This window comes from Culex quinquefasciatus, chromosome 3 (genome assembly GCF_015732765.1).
Source record: "Culex quinquefasciatus strain JHB chromosome 3, VPISU_Cqui_1.0_pri_paternal, whole genome shotgun sequence".
Lineage (NCBI taxonomy): Eukaryota > Metazoa > Arthropoda > Insecta > Diptera > Culicidae > Culex > Culex quinquefasciatus.
Window position 1 is genome coordinate 74044813 of NC_051863.1, and position 27884 is coordinate 74072696.

A 27884-nucleotide genomic window follows, 5' to 3' on the forward strand; every position below is an offset into this window, starting at 1 on the left:
TGGGCGGCAAACGGAAAAAGATAAGGGGATGTGGTTAGAATGATTCTCAGGGGTTTTATTTTTTGTTTGGGGGAACTCACCTAAAATTAACGTTCAGTACGGCGATGGTAACAACTACGGACAATGTGACTAGCATCATCGTGAATAATAAGTATTTGCCTAGCAGTGGAACCGTTAGTGACGTTGGTGGAATGATTTCAGCCAGCAGTAGAAAAAACACAGTGAGTGACAGCAATATACTTATACATAATGATATCTTTTCGCCGGAGTCACTGGGCAAATAAAACACTAGCACGGAGAGAAACGATATCCCAACACAAGGTATGATCAAGTTCACGGTGTAGAAAAGTGTCTTTCGTCTTAACGTTATATTAAAGATAATATCCGGATATGGTTCTTCACAACAACTATAAAATTTTTCATTTCTAACGGCAGGCACCTTCATAATGTCCCATTCAACTGATATATAGTAATCCTGCAGATCGATGCCGACGGCGATGTTGTCCGAGTCTGGCGTCTGCTGGAGATGGCGTAAATCCACCTGTGAAATGTGACCGAACGAGGGAATCCATTAGTTGCCGCTAAATTACATCACAAACAGAATCCGCACGCTTGTGTTCGCTCAGCTGTCAAACACAGACACTGCCCAAATTTACTCAAATCTCGGCCCCTACCGCAGCGGTTCAATCACTCTTACTCAATCATGCTCATTGTTTTCATGCACACACACCACAATCAACCGAGCAGAGCAAATACAGATTCGGACAAAAGCCGACTGATCCTGGGCCAGACCTCGTGTGTGTTTGTGTTGTCGACGATGTACTCACCATGTAGCCGTCGTACGTCCAGGATCCGAACTTCATGAAGCACGTTTGCTCGTCAAACGGAAAGTACTCAACATCGATCTCACAAAATGATTTATAAATGGCAGGTGGTTTCCATACTACTTTACCCGTATGATGTAAAATTGCTTTTGTCATTATTGTCACCTCGTAGTTACCGTCCGCACTGTGGTAATGGGGATGATTTTTAAACCGTGCATGGAGTACACAGAGAGAAAGAGAGACGAAAAAAAAGGTGCATTAGTGATGGATCAGAAAAGGGGAGAAATCGTTTGGGGTAGGTCGATGGCTGACTAGCTGGCTGGCTGGATGCAACGGATCAATTTCGACGAAAGCCGGCAGACATCGTGATGTTCGGAGTGCATCATCTATTCCAGTGTGATGAAAGGACGAAACTTTGATTGATTTGGAGCGGCTGAATTGATAACAACATCAATTTGGGAAATCCTGTTTGATGAGGCTGATGTTTTCAGAGCAACAAATCTCGAGGTAATTGCAAATGAATTGATTATTCGAGAATTAATATAAAACCCATCAGCAACCTGTCTTACCTACAAAAGGCGCTAACAATCTAACAATAAATGTACAATCCCAAGTAGCACACTTTATTCGCCAAGAGATTTCCGTACTTGTTGTTGAACTTATTTACTGAGCAGTTCTCTAGGATTTCGGTCATTCGATTTTTTTTGTATTTTTTAATCCGACTGAAACTTTTTTGGTGCCTTCGGTATGCCCAAAGAAGCCATTTTGCATCATTAGTTTGTCCATATAATTTTCCATACAAATTCGGCAGCTGTCCATACAAAAATGATGTATGAAAATTCAAAATCTGTATCTTTTGAAGGAATTTTTGATCGATTTGGTGTCTTCGGCAAAGTTGTAGGTATGGATACGGACTACACTAGAAAAAATAATACACGGTAAAAAAATTTGGTGATTTTTTATTTAACTTTTGTCACTAAAACTTGATTTACAAAAAACACTATTTTTATTTTTTTATTTTTTGATATGTTTTAGAGGACATAAAATGCCAACTTTTCAGAAATTTCCAGGTTGTGCAAAAATCATTGACCGAGTTATGAATTTTTAATCAATACTGATTTTTTCAAAAATCGAAATTTTGTCGTAATTTTCAACTTCATTTTTCGATGTTAAATTTGCAATCAAAAGTACTTTAGTGAAATTTTGATAAAGTGCACCGTTTTCAAGTTATAGCCATATTTAAGTGACTTTTTGAAAATAGTCGCAGTTTTTCATTTTTAAAATTAGTGCACATGTTTGCCCAGTTTTGAAAAATATTTTGAAAAGCTGAGAAAATTCTCTATATTTTGCTTATTCGGACTTTGTTGATACGACCTTTAGTTGCTGAGATATTGCAATGCAAAGGTTTAAAAACAGGAAAATTGATGATTTCTAAGTCTCACCCAAACCACCCACCATTTTCTATCGTCAATATCTTAGCAACTAATGGTCCGATTTTCAATGTTAATATATGAAACATTTGTGAAATTTTCCGATCTTTTCGAAAAAAATATTTTCAAAATTTTCAAATCAAGACTAACATTTCAAAAGGCCAAACATTCAATATTACGCCCTTTTAAAATGTTAGTCTTGATTTGAAAATTTTGAAAATATTTTTTCGAAAAGATCGGAAAATTTCACAATTGTTTCATATATTAACATTGAAAATCGGACCATTAGTTGCTGAGATATTGACGATAGAAAATGGTGGGTTGTTTGGGTGAAACTTAGAAAACATCAATTTTCCTGTTTTTAAACCTTTGCATTGCAATATCTCAGCAACTAAAGGTCGTATCAACAAAGTCCGAATAAGCAAAATATAGAGAATTTTCTCAGCTTTTCAAAAATATTTTTTTCAAAACTGGGCAAACATGTGCACTAATTTTAAAAAATAAAAAAACTGCGACTATTTTCAAAAAAGTCACTTAAATATGGCTATAACGGTGCACTTTATCAAAATTTCACAAAAGTACTTTTTGATTGCAAATTTGATTTTACATCGAAAAATGAAGTTGAAAAATTTTACTAATCTAATCTCTAATCTAATCTAATCTAACCCTAGCGCAGCCAGTCTTTCGAGGGCATCCTGGAAAATGCCTTAGGTTGATTAACGCCTAGCATCCTCTTGTCATTATTAACAATTGCAGTGCCCCAATGCAATAAATTGCTTTGAAACATCACAAACGTTAAAGCGGCCAGGCCAACTGCGTAAAGTTTACCGCAAAGATGATTCGTTGAATTGGATTGAGTTTGAGCACGAATGTTCAAACAACAACACATTTCTGAATCTACAGGGGAGGAAGAAACGTGGGGATCCCCCGCTCACGTTCCTGTTTGTTTAGGCAATTCGTTGGGAGCCACCATACTAAGAAGTTTTGGTGCTCCGGGACCCTCTAGGGATGGGACACTGTATTTCCACAAATGCCCTGGACACTACTTGCCGTGGTTATAGCGCCACAACTCGCTTCCTGTGAATAGAAAAATATATGGGTAATTTATAACAAATAAAAACATGAGTAATATTGGCAACCCCTTTAACCCCACTCTGAATTTTTATGTTCTCTTTTTTTTTAATGAATGAAGTATATCTTAGCTTACCTTTGATGTAGTCGAACACCTGCAAAAGCAGGAACGGACTTACCTAGCACCACAAACCTTGTTTCACCAACACCGACTCACCAAAGTCGATTGACACTAGAGTACCGTTGAGACGTTGAGAGAGAAGCAAATACATGTAGATCTCGATGTAGATCCTCGTGAATGACTAAACGACCATCTTCCTGTCGTTGTATGCGTATGCGTGTGCTGCTATCAGTAGTGGCAACCAGCTATCGTTGAAGCACGCGTTAGCAGGATTACAGATGGAGTGATCTTCGCGATGATGGCAGCCGATTTTCCCAAAATTTTAACTCCGGAAATCATGCGCACGAAACCCGTTTATTTTCACCATTACTGATTTTTCCTTTTACAAGCCAGAAAGATGGCTCAAACTGCACAAATACTGGCACAAATCTCATGCAACGCAGCCGCCACAAATCACAATCTCGTTTTTTCCTGGATTAATTTGCCTATCACGAAACCAGTTCCACTGGCAAACCTTGAGCAAACCTTGAGCAGAGCAAGTCGTGCACTCAATCTTTTTCTTCAAAACTATGCCCCATATAACTCATAACTATTTAAATTTTGAACTGGTATGATCTTCTTGTTTCACTATTTCCAATAACATCAACACAGTCAAATGATTTTAATCTTCATTTAAAATCCAATTAAACTGGTCACACTGCCAATCTGAGCGAGATGCTCGCGATTACTATCTCTCGCACAAAAGCTGACAAACACACCGCGCCTTCACCAGTCCGTCACGCTGCCGACCACTCAAAAACTGACAGCATATATTCCTTCCCTTTCTGTCCGCATTTTGGAGCGTAAGCTCACGCTCGCTCAAGTCACTCACACAAACACCCACGCACACGAGAAAAAGAGACATAAAGAGTACTCGCTCACAGCAACACCATGGAAAATTATGATGCTGTTTCTGTCATTGCTGTCTATTTCTCTTCCTTTCCGAAAAGAAACCATCTTTCAGCCTCAAAATCCAAACTTTTTTTGCGAGAAAAAGCCACTAATTTAACTCGGAAAGTCGAAAACTTCATCGTTTCAGCAATGAAGGCGATCTAAGCCGTCAAAAAACACATTTTCCGCGTCGATACGATCAATATTCACTCAAATATTTCTATTTTAAATCACGAGCTATAAAACCGAACTGAACCGGGCAAGCAGTGCTGCCAATCTTCTCTCCAACGCAACTGTCAAACATCCCGAAACCGCCCGGATCGAAATACACACACAATCGGGGGGACAACAAAAACGGAAACGGCAACGAAAATCCTGCGCGAGGACCGCGACGCACACCGTTCAAATTCTCCAACGCAACTGTCAAACATCCCGAAACCGCCCGGATCGAAATACACACACAATCGGGGGGACAACAAAGACGGAAACGGCAACGAAAATCCTGCGCTAGGACCGCGACGCACACCGTTCAAATTCTCCAACGCAACTCAAATGAAGTTGAAAAATTTTACGACCAAAATTTCGATTTTTTGAAAAAATCAGTATTGATTAAAAATTCATAACTCGGTCAATGATTTTTTGCACAACCTGGAAATTTCTGAAAAGTTGGCATTTTATGTCCTCTAAAACATATCAAAAATAAAAAAATTAAAAATAGTGTTTTTTGTAAATCAAGTTTTAGTGATAAAGTTAAATAAAAAATCACCAAATTTTTTTACCGTGTATTATTTTTTCCAGTGTAGTCCGTATCCATACCTACAACTTTGCCGAAGACACCAAATCGATCAAAAAATTCCTTCAAAAGATACAGATTTTTGAATTTTCATACATCATTTTTGTATGGACAGCTGCCGAATTTGTATGGAAAATTATATGGACAAACTAATGATGCAAAATGACTTCTTTGGGCATACCGAAGGCACCAAAAAAGTTTCAGTCGGATTAAAAAATACAAAAATTAAAATTGAAGAAAAAAGACCGATTTCGTAGAGAATAGCTCTACTATGTTTTCCCAACGTCCCTGAGAACTCTTGAACCCTGGAAAAAGCGCACATTTTTCAGTTGTTGAACATCTCTTTATCTGTTAGAAATGTGCGTCATTTAAGTTAGTTTTGCAAGTGCAAGTCATACCTGCATAAACAGGGCCGTAGCCAGGATTTTTGTTCGGGGGGGGCTTGGGTGCAAAAATTCAAGGAGTATAAAAATCAGCAAATCATTTTTACCATCACTTGGTTTGTGGTATAATTATTGAGATGAATTGTAAAATTTTAATGTAATGTATGCAAAAAAGTTTTCGAAGATTTTCATATTAAGTTATCAATGTATTTATTGAAGAAACTCGTTCGTCATTTTTTTTTTTCTTTATTTTAACAGCTAGTTTGTATTAAAGGAGTAGAGAAAGTGTTTTTTTAACATTTTCTTGAATTGTTTAATTGCAATCCAATTTCGTGATAAACGTCGCTAAATTTAAAATATACTTAACTCGAATCAAATTTTTGAAAGCATAAATATTTTTAAAAAGAAATATCGATTTATCTAACCATAAGTATTATGTCTGGATTTACATTTTCAGCTGTGTGATAATTGTGATGGTTTATCTAACATTTTTCATTTTTTCTATTTTCTAGCACAACATAAAACTCTTAACTGGAATATTTGTTTTTCTTAAAATTTTATAAACAAACTTAAACAATGTTTTATTTTAATTGTTCTAAGCTATTGAAGCCATTTCATATTTTGCGAAGCTCCTGGTGCTCTCAAAAATAAATAATTTTAATGAAATACAAAAAAATATAATCGTTGAAATTTCAGCTTCTGAAGTGTCTCCATGGCAACAACAAAAAATTACGTCGAATCTCAAGTTTACATCAACTGAGTTTACATGTGATTCATTTTTTCCGTGTCGAGTAAATTCACATTTTTTTCTGTGTAGGCCTATAATAAATATATATTTGAAGAAAAAAAATCAGTGCCTGTGTTTAATTTTAACGTGTTAAAAAATTTAGATAAAATGTATTAAATTAATTTTTTTAACGCCAACATATTCACTGGAAGAGTTGTGAATAATGCATATGTAACCATTTTTAAATGCATATGTAACCGTTAAAATTTTTCTCAATTGCATCAAACATTAAAACGAATCATTTTAAACTTTAATATTCCGACTAAACGCCATTTTCAAATTCATTACTCATTGTATTCTGAAAATTGGTCCAGAATTTGAGCAAAAATAAAATTTTAAAACATGACAAAAAAATTTAATCAGATCTCAATTCTAAAGATAATTTTTAATAAAATTTTAATCTATATACATGTTTAATAATTTAGGATTGTAACCATTTATTAAAATCGATGTTTGTTCAAGTAATATCTTGACTCTAGGAATGGTTTAGAAATTTTATATTTACGAAACCTTGCTAAATTAAAAATAAAGAAAACTTTATGTAAGAATTCATAAATTGATTAGTTTTATCCTGTAAATCTAATCTTAGTCTGCACTTGAATTCAAACATACCAATATTCGAAGCATCAAAAATAAGATTATTAAAACATAATTTATTGAAATGATTGAAAATTATTTTTGAATATCTTTATTTAAAAATGATAAAAATGTTTTTTTATAATTTAAGGATTTTTTAGTTGTAATTATTCTATATTTTTATGTATTTGATTTTTTCATTTTTGGAATTTCTGATTTTTTGAAATTATCATGTGTAATTATTATCTTAAATTTTTGTTTTAAAAGTAAAGAATACTTTATGTAAGAATTCTTAAATCAATTACATTTTTCCTGTAAATCAAATCTTAGTCTGAATTTTGCTACAAGAACTATATTTTACTTTCAAACGAAAATTTTAAAAAATGTCCTGTAGTACGGAGACTCTTAAAACTCCATACAAAAAAATCTCAAGGAACGGTCAAGAAAAGGTTTACGAAAAGACTTCTCTTAAGCGGTACGCAGCTGAAAAGGACCAGAAACAAAAAGCGTCGTTTGATATTTCTTCGGGAGCAATATGTGTTGATGAGATTTTGATTTGTTTATTTGGATGGGACTGAAAATAACGTTTGGAAATAATGTATTCGCTTAAATAATATTGAAGAATTGCCTCATGAAGCTGACTATCAAAACGCTGAATCTTAAAATGCGGAAATAAGGGAAAAGCCATTACAAAAATCACTTAATTTTCTGGTAAATATAAATTAATTTAGGAATACTAGAATTCAAACATAAAAATATTTAAAGCATCCAAAAATTAAGATTGAAAAAACATAATTTATTGGATTTTGAATAACTTAATTTTTAAATGATATTTTTTTTAGTTTAGGATTTCTGAAGTATCAATTATTTTATTATTTTTCAGTTTTAGATTTTTTAATTTTTGGAATTTCAGATTTTTTGATATTATTCTGTTGAATTGTTATCTTAAATTTTTTATGTTTTTATTATTTTTATTTTTGATTTCTGGCATTTCTTTGTCTTATACCAAAAAAAAATTATATCAAAAATTATGAAAATTTAGAAATTTGAAAGTGTAAAATTTTTAAATCTTCAATTAGCCGTTGCGAATATTATTCTGAAGTTTATGTCACTAAACTCTGACCAAAGTTGAGAGGGTTACAAATCAAAACTACAAGCTATGGTTTTATTATTTTAAGTGTTCAAAACACACTTTAAATCAGTACAGTTGTTTTGCATCATTAGTTTTCAAAATATCTAGCTGATGGCGAAATCCTTTTTTCGTGAGAAAAAACTTTCCGCGGTTCCGCGACATGTAACAAAAATTCTAAATATTTTTAAACGAGCCCAAACATGTCGTATATGATTATCAAAGCAGGAAAACATTTCAAATTTGTTTTCCGGACCGACCTGGTCGCTGGTCCTAAAAAGACTTAATCGAAATAAGTTATTTCCATTAAAATTGTGAAGCTATTTTTTTAAATATTGTATTTGCTCACTGTTTTTGGTCCATTTTGAAAAGGTGGCAACATAAACTTTGGAAAATATTTACAATTGATATTCAGAAATAAGAAAATAAAAAATAATAAAGAAATTTTAAACTTTTCAAAATGCAAATTCTAATCTGTAAAATCCAAAAAATATAAATTAAATAGTTTAAAAATGAATTATTGATCAGAAATTATATAATTTGAAAGTGATGTTTAATTAATTGAATTTCAGAGTTGTTGAATCCAAGCTTAAATTTTTTTAACGTTTTGAATTTTTATCATTTTATTTCTTCCTTTAAAAATCGCAAGCTCATGCACAAAGTGAAAATTAGTTGATAATAAGTATTCACTTAGTTGTTCTTCCGATTTTTGATATATTAAATAAAAATTGGAGATTGGCCACGGTGGAAACTAAAAAATGTGACCAAAAGAAATCATTTTGGACGAGTGGTTTCGGAAAAAAGGTTTACGAAAAAGTAATAAAAAAAATACACGCAGATATTTCTCAAGCATTTTTCTCTAAGGTCTTAGATATGTAACTAACCATATTCTTAAAACCAAAACGATAAAATTAGAATTGTATTTCTGATAATAGTCAAAATTCACTCAAAAGTTTTTCATATTAAATGCTTTCGTTTTTGAAAACAAAATCTAAATATTTTTGAGAAATTATGATAAATTTTGAAAATGTAGAGAAAAACATGTATTAACAGTTTAAAGGTTTTAATGCAAATAAAGGAGGGCTATTAATTTTACAATCCAAATTCGACTAGCCAAAGCCTCGATTATCCAAAGTTTCGATTATCCAAAGTTCGAAGGACTTCGGATAACCGAATCAGGAACAAATGAAATCGGCATGCTTTATTTTCTTGTTTTTGACATCAAATTCGGCATCTGTTTTTTTAATGGTCCAATACACCAAGTTTTTGCTTTTTGGGTGTTTTTTAATACCCCTGACGGTTTCAAAAGCACCCAAAAAGCAAAAACTAGAAATTTGGTTTATTAGACCTTTAAAAAAACACCATATTTCTTGACCTCCATTTTGACCGCCACATTGAATCCAAAAATTCTAAATTATTTTATGGTTCTTCAGGGGTCATACTCTACAATCAAAAATAAGACAACAAGATCTAAGGATTTTTGCTGTCCCTATTCAGACTGTAGTCCTGATTCGCCCCAGATGACGGTAATTATTTCTATGTAGCCCCTTAGAGCAGTCCGCTCGGAAATTGCTATTTTCGATGGTTAATAACTTTTTAGCAAAAAACCCAAAAAATAAGGTGTCTTCGGGAAAGTTTTTCCAAATTTAAAGAAGATATTAGTTCTTAAAATTGATAAGAACTGGATAGTTATTGCGCCTTCCATTGGTCAAAAACTGAAACAGTTGCTTTTCTCCATACAATTTGACGATTTTGTCCAAACTTGGTGGTCAGTGGTCAGAAAAAGCTCAAATTTTGGAACTTAGGCTAGTGATGCGTAAATCTTTGATTTCAGGGGATAGCCCCAAGTAAGCCCAGATTTGGACCATCCTAACCAATGTAATGCTAAAACTACAAGATAAATGAGATGTTACTGAATGGAACAATGTTCAAATCTGCAGCTCAATTTTTAAATATCCAAATTTTGGATCCATAATCTACAAAAACTGAGCCCGGCAATGGACAGGCAAATTACTTAGTTTGATCAATCAATTCTTGATTCTCTATCTTACAAATTATTTCTGGGAAGAGAACACACAATCATTGATTTAAGATTTTTTTAAGGTAGTTCAATTTAAAAAAAAAATTAGAAAAAATTTCGGGGGGGGGGCTGCAGCCCGGAAGCCCCCCCCCCCCCTGGCTACGGGCCTGTGCATAAAGAAAGATTGTTAAACATGTCATAGGAACTCTTGACTAAAAGATTTTGAACCGCGTTAGGTAAACGTTGATAGAACCGTTTACCATCCTTCCTTTCACATTCAGAAGTAAGTTAGACAAACGTTTTGAGAACCGTTCAAGAACAAATCGTGGCAGATAAGAATGTTAAAGAGGCTTATCATAAAATACGTCCCAGATGTTTGCTTAAACGATATTTTTTTCTTTCATTTACACAGAAAAAAAATCATGGTAATATTACATCTGGGAAGGGGTACTTCTTTTATGTCATTTTACCTCTGTAAATGTGTAATTTTACCACTTTTCTGGTGTGATGCCACTTTTTCAGACTAAATTGAGGTAAAATTAAATTATAAAAGAGGTAATATTCAACCTTCCAAAATTACAGCTTCCAAATTTACATTATTTTTTGCTGCGTATATTTTTTTTACGTGATGTTACTTTACGATACTTTAACTATTAGTTTTTGTGATTTATTAGTTTTGTCCGGGAAACTTCATTTATGGATGACCCCGTAATCATGAATGACAAAAATATCAACCATAAATAATCATTCAATTTCATTATTATGCTTTGGAGGATCATTTTTTTTTTCAATCATGTTGCATTTTCAGTTTTCCTTTATGATGAAGAATCCTCAGGGGAAGTATCGAACCCAAGATCACTCCAAATGAGCAATTCTCTGAGATTTCGGTCATTCGATTTTTTTGTATTTTTTAATCCAGCTGAAACTTTTTTGGTGCCTTTGGTATGCCCAAAGAAGCCATTTTGCATCATTAGTTTGTCCATATAATTTTCCATACAAATTTGGCAGCTGTCCATACAAAAATGATATGTGAAAATTCAAAAATCTGTATCATTTGAAGGATTTTTTTGATCGATTTGGTGTCTTCGGCAAAGTTGTAGGTATGGATATGACCTACACTGAAAAAAAATTATACACGTTAAAAAAACTTGATTTGCAAAAAAACACTATTTTTATTTTTTTTATTTTTTGACATGTTTTAGAGCACATAAAATGCCAAATTTTCAGAAATTTCCAAAATGGGCAAAAAATCTTTGACCGAGTTATGATTTTTTGAATCAATACAGATTTTTTCAAAAAATCAAATATTGGTCGCAAAAAATTTTCAACTTCATTTTTCGATGTAAAGTCAAATTTGCAATAAAAAAAAGTACTCTAGTGAAAAATGTTTCATGTTTTAACATTGTAAATCGGACCTATAGTTGCTGAGAAATCGACATTCGAAAATGGTGGGTTGTTTGGGTGAGACTTAGAAAACATCAATTTTCCTGTTTTTTAACCTTTGCATGGCAATATCTCAGCTACTATGGGTCGTATCAACAAAGTTCAATAAAGCAAAATATAGAGAATTTTCTCAGCTTTTCAAAATTAGTTTTTTCAAAAGTGGGCAAACATGGGCGCTAATTTAAAAAAAAATGAAAAACTGCGAATATTTTCAAAAAAGTCACCCAAATATGGTTATAACTTGAAAACGGTGCACTTTATCAAAAATTCACTAAATTTTGATTGCAAATTCGATTTTACATTTTTTTACCTGTATCATTTTTTTTCAGTGTAGAATAAACTTAAAAATAAACTATTCGAAATCCGTTGCTAGCTTTGGCATTTGTGTTACACAACCATGTTGAACAATGGTTTTTTGATCAAAATGTGAACAATTTACCAAATTTGTTGACACTTGTCCAAAAATATTAATTTTTCGTCGATTTTTGCAAAACAAAACACATTTTTGAAAAATCCGCCACGGCGTTTTTTTCTGGGAAAAAAAATAGTCATCGCTACTTTGAATTGTGTCTTACAGGAATTTTTCTCAGCATTTAAGTTTTTCTAAAAGCGAAATGCTCCATCGAGGAATTCCTGAGATATTTATTTAAGAGTTTTTTGTTTTGAATTCCTTGATTTTTTTATTGGAAACTTTTTAATATCATGTGTTTTATGTGTCATTTACAAAGTACAAAATGAGAAAAAAATGGTAGAATGATGCAAATCACTTAACTAAAGGAAACTTGTGTTTTATGTGTCATTTACTCATAAAAATGTGCAAAATAAGATAAGGAACCGGTTACAGATTGCTAAACATTTTATTTATCAAGTTTTTATTGAATTTTTGAATAGGGGAACTATACCCTTTCTCAGCCTAATTCTATTATCGGCCTATCAGCACATCATGAATAACAGCTTTAAATAAAGTGGTTTTGACTGTTCCAAAGTAATAAATAGCTCAAATTAAAGTGAGCAAGCAACTCTTCATTGTTGATACATCTGAAATGATGATTTAATAGCAAAACACGGCAAAAGTGATGAGAATGGGTCGAACGGCTTAGTGTGATTAAAATGGGTATATTTCCCCTATGCACATGTGAGATTTATTCAGAAATTAAAAATCATAAAACCGCGTGAAAACAATTTTTTACTAGAATAAATAGATAATAATATTTTTTTTTGATTTTTATTGTTTTATTGCATAACATGATTATTGAATCAGCAACATTAAAAAAGTCTTTTAAATTTAATATCTTCAAATAAAAAGTTTTATGATTACCTTGATTTAAGTTCAAATAGTTTGTAATGGCATTCTCTGTTTGATTTTTGGTTAATAATATTGTTATATTTTTGTACATTGAAAAATGTTTGACGGTGACGGTGTTTTTTCAACATTTTGAGTTGAAAACAAACAAATTATATTGCTACTTTTAAATGCATTTTCAACCCTTAATCCAATCCTTAACCAGGTTATTTTTGTTCAAAAAGAATATGAAGTAATCCATTTATTCTTACGGAAGTTATATTATATATACGGTTCAGGACTTTATTTTCTGAATAAATCCCACATTTTCAAAAATTCAGATTAAACATAATTTTCAAAGTGTTTAGCAATCTGTAAGCGGTTCCTTATCTTATTTTGCACATTTTGATGAGTAAATGACACATAAAACACTTCATTGGAAAAGTTTCCTGCACTGTTATAAAAAATATTCCATATCATCATGAAGGAATACTAAACAAACAAAACTTACAATTAGATATCTCTGAAATTTCTCTGAAAAGTTGGTTTTGAGGAACACGTGCCGCGAATTTCAATTGATTATAGCTGTCTTGGAAGCAAATAAAAAGATTTTAGAAAAGCTTTCTATGAAAAATAGTTTAAGGTTTCAAATGGACCTTAGAGACTATGTCTGTAAATATTTTTATCGGATTCCTCGGGAAATTTTACATAACATATGAAAAATGGTAAAGTTATAAAAACAGGATCTAAGGATACGATTTCTTGAAAATAAAAACGAAAAAATGACGGAATTGGGAAAATTCAACTTTTTTAATAAAACTCGAAGATTTTATCAATGACCTGTTTTTCCACTAAAAATTGAATTATAGCGATGATGACCTATACTTTTTCACTATACTTCAATTGCCAGGAAACTTCTTGGCTTAAACCGTAGGGAACTACGAATACTCGCAGGGCTTCTAACAGGACATTGTCCTGCCAGATATCACCTGCACAAAATCGGCAGGTGGCCTAACAACCTCTGTCGTTTTTGTTTAACTGAGCTGGAAAGCTCGGCACATTTACTCTGCTTCTGCGGAGCACTTGAAAAACACGGGAGCGAATGACCCATAGGGTTAAAGTTCCCCCAATAAAATCAACAACACACACACACTTGTGTCTCGAAGGCTGCGGTTCCTTGGATCGCAACTTCTTACGCCGTACAATGTATGGCACCACACCCATCCCAAGAAGGTCATACAGTTCATCGACTGTATTGCGCCGAATTGGGATAAACCATGTCTGCAAAATAACCCCTCGTCTTCCGATCCAATGGATACGAGTAATTTGTAGTATGGACAGTAACCAGGGTACATCACAAAAGATAGCCTTCTCAGGTGGTCGCAGTGAACTTAACCCAATGCCAATTGGGCAACAAAAAAAAAATACTTTTTCACGCACAGACATTTGCTCAGCATTTGATTCCGAGGCGCTATGTACACGTGAAGGTGGGTCTAGGAGTTCGACTAAGACTTAGCTAATTGAAATTGGATTATATAATCCATGGCCTAAAACGTACATTAATGTTTGAATTATCTACACACTGTAAAACTACAGCAATCATCAATTTTTGTCTGTGTAATTGACATGCTGTAAATATCACTTTGTTTAGATAATGTTCAAAATTGCTATCTCTGTTGAACCCAGCCATGTCGTCAAACATGTGGCGCCAGCAACTATTTCCAAGGTTGTAAAACGCAAATTGATACTAATCCCGGGTCATTCCACACACACGCACACGAATCCATGCAACAAAATGCCCCCGGACAGACTAGATCGTCGGAACTCGGTGAGCGGAAAGGAGGCTTCTTCGGTCCCAAGGCAACAACATAACTCATACCCGCTCGGCGCCCAAAGCCCAAAAGTGCTGGAACTCATCCGGGAAATCGATTGTTGCCTCAGCTCAGCTATCATACTCGCCAAATCTTGCCATCAGCGATAAACGGTTTTTGCCTCGATACTCACTTATTATACAGCACAATATCTGGCAGCCAAATGTGTTCCGATGGCACGTGGAGCATGTCCACTCCGCCGTAGTCATCCGGATTCCATTTCAGCTTGTAGTCGTTCCATTCCTGTGGGTGTGGGAAAAAAAAGGAAAGAAAAACAACATGAGAGCGACAAATGTAATAAATGGCCATCGAGGAAAGCTGGCGGAAGGAAATCTCTGCAAAATCATCACTAATTTGAAGAAATTCAGTTAAGGACCTCACTTATTTCTCAACAAATAAATACTTTATTAATAGTTAAAGGAAACGTCAACTGAATATTTTAAACTTTTTACTGAAAACGTAAAGATTCCAAAAAAAATATTCGTTTTGCTGCCTTGAAATATTTTAGCTAAATGTTACACAATACATAATTCTGAGAAAATCATATTTAACACAACATGAAAACTGTTGTTTGTTAAACTATTTCGACAAACCAGTGAATGTAGGGAGGAATTGGAATTTTGTGTTTTCCAGAGAACATCCAAACTACATCGAATCGGAAAATATACCTAGAGCAGAGATCACCCCCACCCATAAGTCAATAGGTTTTCCTCAGAAGAAGACACCCCTTCCCAGCAGCGAAGGAACATGGTCAATTTCACTCCCAGTCATTTACATCTCGGCCGCAGAAAGGAAGTCAAGTCAAAAAGACAAAAAGCTCCCGGGAAATGAGTTCGATTGTCTCGTGGTCAAAAGGTTGAGGTTTACATTTTGTTTTTGCCCCTCCCATTAAGGGTCAAACTTTGTTCGACAATTCTGCCGATGGCAGTTCTATTAGCTTGGTTAGTTAGCCACGTCAGGCGGAAAAAACTGCACTTCGGGCTGGCTTTATGACAAACTGAAAAACAAAAAGGGTCATAGAAACGTTATTGCGCGTCAGCAAAGAGCAACATCACAGAGAGAGAGAAAAAACGTGCATGTGACTACGTAGGTGATTTGTGGTTTCTTGCCAGTACACACTGGATCGAACTCAATATTGCCACCAAACCTGCCATATTGTGGCATGCTTTTGAGGTCAACACATTTGCTGGGAAAAGGATAGGGAGTGAGGGGGAGGTATTTGGTCGGAAAATGGGACAAGAATGGAGGATATCCAATATTTTTGCTGAATGCCCTTTGCAGTGAGTTGAAAAATCTAGTTTTGATGGAATGATATTATTTATGAAATTTAAAAAAAAAAGTTATCAGCGATTTGATACAACCAAAATTTAACTTCCTTCTAATTGCAAAATATAAAGAGGATGTATACGAACAGGACATACCCCTTTGTTAAAGACGTCGTTTAGACCTTACCAATCTACCTGAAATTTTCTAGGGATATTTGGCCATATCTAACTAGCATCTGGGTCAAATCTGAGCACTCTAGGTCAATAGAAAGGGGGAAGTTTGAAGGTTAAAAAATTTGATTTTTTTTTAATCTTCTGGGACTTATGTTAATAATGGATAAACAAAAACATTTTTATCAATCATACTGGCTTAGGAACTCGAATTTGATCAATAAAGTTGGAATCTTATGGGTCTTCGAGCAAAAATTTAAACCTGAAAAATTTACTTATAGATAAAGCGACTATTTTATATGATAAACTGCTGTACCTAAACCGTCATTAGTCTTGAATGATAGTCCCAGAAATCCTCTGCAAGCTCCAGGTCGAATTAAGGAACACTTTTTAACTGAGTTTCAAAATTCTACTATTTTTTTCAAAAATGTAAGTAACTTGTGATTCAACCAATTAAGATGCTTCATCCTTCATTTTGTTGCAGTTTTTAAGCCATTCCAGGACCTTTTTAAATTAATTTGAAATTCAAATGAATTTTACCATAGTTACAGATAGAGGGTGTCGAGCGGGAATTCCCGGGAAATCGACCATTTTTGGACCTCTCGATTCCCGGGAAATTTGGTCGAGACTCCCGGGAAATTTTTAACTTATGAATATCGAAGCAAAATTATATAAACTAATCAGAAAAAAAAACATTTAAAAAATTCAAAATTGTTTTGAACATTGAATGTTCAATGTTCAATGTTCAAGTTGGAATAAACCAATGCTTCTCTAATCTTCTTATTCAGAAACTTTAAAATTAAATTGTCAAAAATTCCAAAATCTATAATTGAGAGAAGTCAAAAAAATTTGAACCCCAAAATATACCTTAAAAAATATTTAACAGTTGCCCCCCAGAAATGAAATCAAATGTTCAATTTTCAAATATATATATTTTTTTAAATAATTTCTAAGAGTTAAATTCAATTCCCATATCTTCTCTTGAGCAAAGCAATCCTCATAATCTAGTTTTTTTTTTTTGTAAAAATAAGGATTTTTCTGATAACTGTAAATATTTCTTCAATGAATATTTACAGTTGACCTTAAAAATCACAAAAAAACAGTTTTATTTGTTGTTTTGAGTAAATTCGTAAATATTTTAAACTACAATTTTGAGTCTTAAAAAAGCTCATGAAACGATTTTGTATTTGCAGATTTGGAAAAAAATCAAAAAGTTCCTCAAAATAATGAGGCTACTAAAATTAATGTTTTATCGAATTATTATGATTTATTTGTATATGAATTCATTAAAATGAAACAAATTTATTACTTTTTATTTTAAATATCGGCACTATTGGCATAGTCAAAAAAACTCCCGGGTCCCGGGAATTCCCGGGAAATGGCTAAATTCAACTCTCGATTCCCGGGAAATTGAAAATCTCGAGAATCGTCACCCTCTAGTTACAGATGTTTTAACTTCGTGTCCCGATTTCCCGTACCGTCAACTGGGGTGACTTTGATAGGGTTTCAATTTATTTTTGGAATATTTTCCAACTGGGAAGGGTTGTCTTAAGATTATTATTTTGAAAACATGTAAGGCCATAAAGTACGTCACGCTAAAATCGGCCAAAATTTACCCCTTAATCCCCCTTTTGTCACGCTTTCCTATACTTATAACATGCAATGTCACAGTTTTAATTTCGAGATGTCTTTGATATTTATAGTTTTTCTTGTTAAAATCAGATTAAAGGTGTTCAAACTTAATTTTTACGTCAAATGTACCATCACTTTGGTTGCTAATATAGTTTCAAGGAAAAACAATCAATGTATACATAAAGTTAACTAAGTTTATAAGCATTTTAACAAAATACATAAAAATTAGGGTAAAATTGTTTAAAAGTCCGAATTTTGTCTGAAATTTGTTCAAACTAGTTTTGTTTATAAAATAATCGATTGATATTACATTTAAAACTAAATTATAACTAACAAAATATGAGATTGATCTGACGTCTACATCCATAGTTATACAATTGTCTCATTGTAGACGCACTTGGCAGGAACAATGAGACAGCTGGGGAACTATGAGACACTCCACGAAAATCAATAATTTTCCAGTAGAATAACATGTTTTTTTTTGTTCCAGTGTAGGTGAGTTGCCTCAAATTTTTTAAACAATTTTGCCAACTTGAAATTATAATTAACAAAAGTTATAACAAAAAGTATTTGGGTAATTCTCTACCAACTCACACGAAATCGGGAAAAGTTGCCCCGACCCCTCTTCGATTTGCGTGAAACTTTGTCCTAAGGGGTAACTTTTGTCCCTGATCACGAATCCGAGGTCCGTTTTTTGATATCTCGTGACGGAGGGGCGGTACGACCCCTTCCATTTTTGAACATGCGAAAAAGAGGTGTTTTCAATAATTTGCAGCCTGAAACGGTGATGAGATAGAAATTTGGTGTCAAAGGGACTTTTATGTAAAATTAGACGCCCGATTTGATGGCGTACTCAGAATTCCGAAAAACGTATTTTCATCGAAAAAACACTAAAAGTTTAAAAATTCTCCCATTTTCCGTTACTCGACTGTAAAAAATTTTGAAACATGTCATTTTATGGGAAATTTAATGTACTTTTCGAATCTACATTGTCCCAGAAAGGTCATTTTTTCATTTAGAACAAAATTTTTCATTTTAAAATTTCGTGTTTTTTCTAACTTTGCAGGGTTATTTTTTAGAGTGTTACAATGTTCTACAAAGTTGTAGAACAGACAATTACAAAAATTTTGATATATAGACATAAGGGGTTTGCTTATAAACATCACAAGTTATCGCGATTTTACGAAAAAAAGTTTTGAAAAAGTTACTTTTTGCGTTTCTCTTTGTTTCGTCGTCCGTGTCTGTCGCGGGTGACCATGAACGGCCATGATCGATGACGACCAACTTTTTAAAAAAATTTTTCGTAAAATCGTGATAACTTGTGATGTTTATAAGCAAAACCCTTATGTATATATATTAAAATTTTTGTAATTGTCTGCTTTACAACTTTGTAGAACATTATTACACTCTAAAAAATAACCCTGCAAAGTTAGAAAAAACACGAAATTTTAAAATGAAAAATTTTGTTCTAAATGAAAAAATGACCCTTCTGGGACAATGTAGATTCGAAAAGTACATTAAATTTCCCATAAAATGACATGTTCCAAAATTTTTACAGTCGAGTAACGGAAAATGGGAGAATTTTAAAACTTTTTAGTGTTTTTTCGATGAAAATACGTTTTTCGGAATTCTGAGTACGCCATCAAATCGGGCGTCTAATTTTACATAAAAGTCCCTTTGACACCAAATTTCTATCTCATCACCGTTTCAGGCTGCAAATTATTGAAAAACACCTCTTTTTCGCATGTTCAAAATGGAAGGGGTCGTACCGCCCTCCGTCACGAGATATCAAAAAACGGACCTCGGATTCGTGATCAGGGACAAAAGTTACCCCTTAGGACAAAGTTTCACGCAAATCGAAGAGGGGTCGGGGCAACTGCTGTGTGAGTTGGCGGAGAATTACCCATTTAAATTTTGTAAAATCCATTTATTTATACCAAATATTTTTTTAATGTTTTGTTAAATGGGGTTAAAACTTTCAATTCATGTTTTGAAAGATTTGCATAGATTTTGAAAAAATTAACGAAGAAAAATAAAAGTGTCTCATTGTTACCCATGGGCTGAAAGGAGTGCGGAACAATGACGCATCCCTGGATTCTGGGTAAAATAGTTTCAAAATCGCAGCCATTTCCCGTTACTAAACTGTCCAAAATCGTGAGACATGTCATTTAATGGGAAATTTAACGTTCTTTGCGAATCCCAGAAATAACCCAGAAGGGTAATTTTTCCATTTAGAACAAAAAATTTCATTTTAAAATTACGTGTTTTTTCTAACTTTGCAGGGTTACATTTTAGAGTGTAACAATGTTCTACTAAATTGTAGAGCAGACAAAAACAAAAAAAATATATAGAGACATAAGGGGTTTGCATGTATTCTTCACGAGTTGTCATAATTTTACAAAAAAGTTTTTTGAAAAAGCTATGATTTTGACCATTTTTGACCAGTTTTTCGAATTTTTAACCCCAAAAACTCAATCGTGTGCTTTTAAAAGTATTTTTTTCGGAATGTCCTTCAAAGTTTGGCATTTTTTCGAAAAATCGGTCCCGGCAAAATCAAATGGCGTCTAGAGCTCCAGGGTGCTCCAAATTTCAATGTTATATATACCAAAAGATGCGCAAGGATCTGGCCTACACGCCAATGATGTTGAAAATAAACACTTCATTGGCCAAAATGCCTCAAAAAGTGACATTTTTGAAAAAATCTTTTTTTACGGGTTAAATCCCATTTAAAATTGAAAGGCGGAGCGCCAGCTTCTGTTACGTCCAATCAAGCTCATATTTTGGATTTAGGCTTGGTATCCCACCGGAACAAACCCTTGAATGCCCGCCAAAAAGTCCTTTTTGTTACATCCTAATAATGATCAGTGTTGCAAATGAGTGATAAAAAAGCTATCAATAGATTATCTCTGCACCAAAAATATCCGAGAGTATAGCGGCCGTCACTGTAGCTTGTGAGATCTCTTCTTGTGTCTCGTGATTCCCACCGATGTCATTCTCTCTCTATCACTCCTCCCCTTTTCCTCGACTATGCGCTCTCACCGCTGAGTCTCTCAATCTCTCCGAAAACTGCAATGAGAGAACGCGAGATGGCGATTAGGAGCCGACCACGCATGACGCCCCTTCAAACTGCGTTTGCAAAATTGGTTTTGTGGCGGCTTTTGTGGTTAAACGCTGTTGCGGTAGGATGTTCGTGGAAGCGAGAATGAGAGAGAAAAGGAAAATGTCAATCGCGAGTGGGTAAACACGAAAACGTGTTCGGCTATGTTCGGCGCTGAGAGTTTCAATGAAGAGAGAAGAGCAGTTGTATTTGAGGCATGAATATTCAGGCGAGATAATTGTAGTTGCTGAGAGCTGATACTTTGATATTTTAACAACCCTGATAATGATTCATGTGAAAGGTATTCTTGTGATCTTTCGATTGATGCATTGACCGACTGTAATTTTTACGTTTTATATAAAGTTTTCAAAGAAAAACATTGACCCTTGAAATCCACAAATTCGGAACACCATTTTCTTACGTATGTAAACAAACAAACTTTGACTTTGAAGAGTACATATTTTCTACAATGACTTCACACACTGGAACCAATGAAACTCAGCTTAGTAATGCTTAATGAATGGTGCTCCGTTTGTTTGTCAACAAAGCTGCAGCTGGCCCTGAGTTCTCCCGCTGTGCTCTTGTTTTGTTTACGTTTGTAGGTGTCGTGTTTTGCGGGTCAAAAGTACCGATAGTGGCCGTCGTGGTTCTTTCGGTGGACTTGCCACCCCAACATTCCGAGGAATGGAGGCAAGCGAGCGCGAAAGGAAGAAAGACAAATTGAGCCCGCTAGCGGAAAACAAAAACAATGCCAGCCCAGCAGGAGGAGGGGACTGTTCCAGCACCCGGCCAGTCGGCAAGTAAACAAGAGCAACCACCTTTGATGGTGAAGAACACCACGGACTTTTACAAGATCGTGGCGATAGTGAAAAGTAGTAAATTTGGTTTTGACCCGATTTGGAACCAAGGTGACTTGCTTCTCTGTTAAAGATTTTGACAAGTTGCAAGAGCTCCTCAAGAAGAAGAAAGTGGAATTCTACACCCACGGCCGCAGAAGCGAACGATTGCACCGGGTCGTTGTTCGTGGTTTACCTGATCAACTGAAACCGGACGAGGTCAAGTACCTGCTGAAGAGGGATCTCAAGCTGGACGCGCTGGAGGTGCATGTCATCAAGCGGAAGGAAAAGTCCACCGTGGACGAAACTCCGTACACTGTGGTCTTCCCCAAGGGATAAACTAATCTGAAGAAGCTCTCTGCAATGAAGGTTGTGGCAAGCACTATCATCTGGTGGGAGGCCTAACGAAACAAGCGGCTGAACGTGACCCAGTGTAGGAATTGCATGCAGCTGGGTCATGGAACCAGGAACTGTCACCTCAAAGGGAGGTGCAACAACTGTGGGGGTCCCCACAAGATGGACGAATGCAAAATCCATGAAGCAGAGTCGAAGCGCTGTCCCAAGCGTGCGGACTTCATCTAGAGCCGCCAGCAGGCGTCGAAACCGAAACCGCTGGCAAGGAAGGCGGAGAAGCAGAGTCCAGCAGTTTCCAGCTTAGAATAAAATAGTCTCGAAATTCAGTTTTTTTTTTTTGTTCAAGAAGAACTACTTTTGGTAGTAAAATGGCAAGAGAATGTCCAAATAAAAGTCCTTAAAATAGAAGGGTTGCCAGAAAAGATGCATTTGGCATGCTATTGACAAATTATCACAAAAGTTTTCCGAATTTGTAGGTGTTCTGAATATGTGGGATGACTGTACAAATCGCTGGAAAACGAATCTTGAAAAATGAAAGGGGTCGTACCGCCCCAGGGGGGGGGGAGGGGGTGGAGTCAGGCTGGACCTCAGATTCGAGATCAGGGACCAAAATTATCCCAATGAGCAAGAGTTCGACATGACACAAAATGGCTTCTTTGGTCATAGAGAAAGCTCTCAAAAAGTTTGAGCCATTTTCAGAATTGTTCATTTTGGAAAAAAAATTAGGCCGTTGCGAATATTTTTAAAATTTATGTTGCACCTTGTTTCAAAATTGGGCCAAAAAAACAGGTTGAAAATATATTTATTACTAGTGCCTTGTTTTTTTTAAATCTAGAAAATAAATGTCTTTTAACTTTATCTTACGATTATCATCAAATTTCAAGTAAAAGAATTATAAACATCCACTATTTCGTGTTCAAAACAATACCTTTCTCACCGTAACAAAAATCGACAAAATGTACACCACACAAACAAAAAAAAAACGAAGTAAAAAGAGGAGAGAAAAAACTTCATAGCTCCGAGGGACATAGCAGGGGGAACGTCCGACCATGCCCCACCAAGTGCCCGAGTTTCCCGGGACACCGGTTTAAGGCCTCCGGGGGCACTCCAGTTGACATAATAAATAAAATAAATTAGCCATCAGTGAAATGGCGAAAGGGTCACACACCAACTGACGGACGGACAAATCCACCACAAAATGCATACACGCCAACATGGCCGTCAACGACCCGCCCCAGGAGGTGGGGGGAGGTTTGGTTGTCGCTTATTTGAATTTAATGCTCTATTGCATTTTTATTGTTCAGTTATTTTATTAACGTTGACCCGGTTATTTGAGGTTATGTTTTGTAGTGAACGGGGTTTTTGTGAACTTGATTATTGATTTTTTTTTTAGTTATTTAAAGAATTTTAAGTCGGAACGAATAAACGTTGACTAAGTTATTTAAAATCATTGTTTAAAATAGGAGTTTACTAAATGAATCAATAAATCGCAAAATCGCTGTAATTGAAGTTAAATTTACTCAATTGCATCGATGTGGAGAGCATTTCAGTTTTCACCCCTTTGAACACTTTCCCAACCATTCGTTCATTCAATTAAGAGCTCGGTACTCGAATGGCCCTTCTTCATTCACCATTTGAGGAAAGAAAATTTCACACCCCATACCGTTGAGAGCACTCACCTGTTCTACCCACACGTTAGTCGTCATGATTTGATTTTTAAGGTTCTGAAAAGAGAGAGAGAAATTGAGTGAAATGTTAGATAATATGGCATAAAAAAAAGTTTTCGCAATTGAAAAATTGTGAAATAAAAGCAGTGTTGAAAGTCACTTCTAAATTCAACATTATTCGACACCATCAATGTGTAAGTGTCTTGCTCTGTGGATTGGGAAAGAGCAAGAAAGAATCCACTCTCGCACCCACTCGAAAGTCATTTGCATACAAATTGCCGTTGATTTCTGGCCCGGAACGATTTGAATAAAATGCTATTATAGTGTTCTTTCACCGCGTGCATAGTCAATGAATCAATATCTCGACCCGTCACTCCCGGAGGAAAAAGGGATCACAATACGGTACGGCAAGCGTAGATATCTTGGGAATGGCCAAGAGTTTGGAGTGCAGGTCAAGCTCTGCAAACAATTTCAACAAAAACAGCTTTACATCAGGTTTATTCCTTATAATTCAACTTCAAAATTTTATGTTTTTATCAAATTGCTTGAATTTAATTTTTAAGCAACTTATATCAGTTTCGTACACAGCCGGACCTTACATCAACGTCATTGGAACAAGTATTCCCACCCTGAAGAAAGGATCGCGTTGTGGCCGGAAGTCCAGTCTGGTTTTAAGATAAAGGACCCGAAGCAGCAGATAGCGCTCGCCAGTTGAGAGGGTGGTAATTTGCCAGTCCCAATGCTTGGGGTCACACCCCCCGTATCCTGCGGGGAGGGACACAGAAAATGAAGAACGAAAACAGATGAAAAGGGTTCTCACCGGAAAAAAGGAACGGGAAAGGGGAATCCTGGTGAATACGGAATCTATCATCTTGATAGTGATTCCCCTCCTTCGCGCCGGGCCGGGATTCTTTGGATTCTGGTGTGTCTATTCCTGGAACTGGCACTTTGCAAAGTGGAGGAGTTTCCCAGAGTGGGTTTAATGAAAGCTGGTGGAAAATTTGATTATTTTTCGCAGCTCAGCGATAAGGGCCCTTTGCCAAAATGGGAAAAAGGAGTCGGGATGAGGATCTTGAATTTGATTTCTCGAGTTTGCACGTTAAATGATTAGAAGGTAAAAAAATCTGTTTTATTTTTTAAACCAACAAGTAAAACCAATGATATCTCCTCATCATGAATGCCGGTGAACTTATTTACTTGTTAAGGACTGCATGTTTAGAAATCTTAGTAGGGGAATTTCGGGTTAAAGTCAACCCGGCTAACGATTTTACTAGTTAAAATAAACCCTGAAAACTGTTGAACAATATGTTCAGATGTAAGCGCTTTGGTCTCGAGACCTTCCATTAAGAAAAAACAAGATTTCGTTTGAATTCAGCTTTTTTAAAATATCTAACTATTTTTCATCAAAGGCCAGCTCATCGCCATTCTTTTAAAATGTGGCAGGCAAGAGTTGGTTCAGCCGCTTCGGAGTTGATTTTTGAAAAAAAAGTCAAGGTAGGGGAAATATACCCTTTCTAATCAAACACATATCTTCGTCATATGGAGAGTTTGATGCTCGATTAAAGCTCCAAAAATACTTTTCAGGCTATAAACTTACCAGCAACAGCACCGCCTCGAGTAAGCACGCAAAATTATGCCACTTACTGGCCAAAAAGATCAAATTTAATGCACTTTTGAACATAATTTCTATTTTGCGAGACCATTTCTCATCATTTTGGTGGCACACACATCCACACGCAAGATCAGAGGTTAACTGCTTAACGAAAGTCGCCATCAATATCTTTTAACTTGGGCTAACGATTTCAAAGCGCTTAAGATATAAAATTGCTTCCAACTACCGGCAACATGTTCTTTTGACCATTACTTAGTCACTCACTTGAAAAATAATCCCGAAAAATGTATATAATTAGCAAGCACCATCAAAAAAACAAACGCGCTAAGTCTTTTGACGTTTCAATTTTGAACACCGATTCTAATCGAAGGCTGAAGAAAACCGAGCAAGGAGCGAAGGCAAATAAAGAACAAAGGGTGGCCACCAACACCACCAACATGCTGGTGCAGCGCCTGTTGGAGTGAGCAAGTGCTGCCAGGAAACTTTCGCTATAAATGCTACTTTTCGTGAGTGTTTGCTTAAAATTTCATAAATTTTGGCAGCACTAAGCAGACCCAAAAGAGCGCTGGAAGAAAAAAAGAACTAAGCTGAAAATAGAAAAAACACTCGACTGATTAGAATACATTTTTGAAATAGTTTTTTTAAATGCTTGTAAAAGGAATAGCATAACCTTTAATAAAAGCGAAAATAAACAGAAATGTTCACAAAAAGTTGCTCTACTCGTTGGTGTACTTGGTATTAGTGAATTTCAAGGAACAATCCAGATTATCCAGCATCATTCAAACACGACCGCTTATTAGGCTTAAAATGGGCATATTTCCCCTAGTTATGTCACAGACATAACCGGAATGGCGTGGACTACGTAAAGTTTAGATATGTGGACATAGAGTTTTCCATATCTTAATTTTGAAGAATGAGATAGATACTTGAAATACATTAACGGAATAAGATCTTGAATGGGAGATGGACCCTCCCCACAAAACAGAACTTACACACTCTTAGGCCAGTAAACTCAATCGGACCGTGTACGTACCGGTTGTTGCGTTTGAAACGGAATTGGTAAACGATTCAAATTGATTTCCGATTGAGTTGACTTTTACTAGAAAGAGATGGCAAATCTAATGCGAACAGCTGCCGTGTAAACGTTTTTTTTCGCGAACTATATGAATGTTTGGTAGCAAAATGAGGTGCGAGAGCAGCCTCAGAAAGCTGTGCAGTCCGTCGCTGCGGCGAGGGACGGGGATGAGGGCAATTCCGAAGAGTTGGGCAGTCCTCATCCCTTTCCTTAGAAGATCAACTGGATGACGAGAAGGCGATGCGCGCTTCTTTTGCAGTTCTGGTCCCTCTCTCTCCTGCTGTTGCTGATCTGGGCTGAGCTTTCCTGCTGCCGGTCCGACGTCTGAGACGTGAATGATTTTCTGAAGGCTGGCACACTTTCTTATATATGTCTTCGTCTCGCTACTTCCACTCCTTTCTCGCGACCGACACCGGTCGTGGTGCTCGGGTGATTTCCCCCTCAAAATAGGTACTTGACATTCCCGTCTGTGAGTGGGAAGCGCTCCAAAGCACAAAATCTCTGCATTTTGAAAACATTTTAAAACATTGAGTTTTTTCGATAGTAAAACTATTTTGCCAACATTGAAAATTTAATAGCAAATTGCTGAATAATTTTCGAATCTAATGCAGCAGAAATCGTGCCGAATCAATTTGAGGGAAGAAAGTTATAAGCGTTTGATTGATGACGCAGTATTCCAGGGCCTTCGGCCGGGGTTTTTTTTTTGAATAACACCCCAGTACCTTCGAGTAAGACGTAGTCAACGTCAAAAAATGATATCGTTATCGCCGAACGATACTTTTATCGACGATAACCTTATCATTTAACATTGATGACTTAAATTAATTTTTTGAACAACCTATCGAAAAATAACACAATTCAGTAGAGATGTATTGAACCCTGAATCGAATCGAATAAGACCAGCTGTAAATCGATTCACACACACAAATTTGATCAGTTATCGATGCTTAGTCGATAAGTTTATGTAGGTGGGTTCCGATCAGTAAAAAAAGTGTACCGTCAACTGGGGCGAATCAAGTCTACAGTCTGAATAGGGATAGCTGTTTAAATTAAAAAATCGATACACTTATTTAGTTGATCTGTATCTGTTCTAACCGAAAGCAATAAAAAATATCAAAATATAGTGCAAGAACCTGGCAAAAACAGCTGTCCCAATTCGTATGTTATGGTGTGTAATACCTATCGGTTTATTTTTTCTTGAAAATTTTATGACGAATATCCACTTGCTAAAAAAAACAGGCTCTTAATCATGACTCAATGTTATGAAAGTACCAATGGAAACAATTGATAATGTTTTTGAACCAAAAATGATGTAGTTTTTTTTATGTCAACAGTTTTTTTTTGTATTTTTTTTATTTTTAATGACTTAAGTTATAACGACAATAACATTAATTGTAACGTGCAGTGTGATTTAAATTCTGAGTTCAACCTGAAACCAACGATTTAATATGATTCCAGAAAGCCATCCATCATGCTATCAGCAAGACGATTAAAAATGTAAAGTACTCAAAAGGA

The 27884-nt window shown here is 35.3% G+C and overlaps 1 protein-coding gene across 1 annotated transcript in view; it reads right to left on the reverse strand.

Moving 5' to 3' along the window:
- The window catches only part of LOC6039236 (acetylcholine receptor subunit alpha-like 1), a 232809-nt gene that overhangs the window by 5626 nt on the left and 199299 nt on the right, over positions 1–27884 (reverse strand). The window contains exons 4-7 of the mRNA XM_038264193.1: positions 23695–23739; positions 14794–14903; positions 828–1008; positions 81–541 (exon numbers count right to left, since the gene is read on the reverse strand). Coding sequence (XP_038120121.1) covers positions 81–541; positions 828–1008; positions 14794–14903; positions 23695–23739 — 797 coding nt within the window. The remainder of the gene's footprint in view (positions 1–80; positions 542–827; positions 1009–14793; positions 14904–23694; positions 23740–27884) is intronic.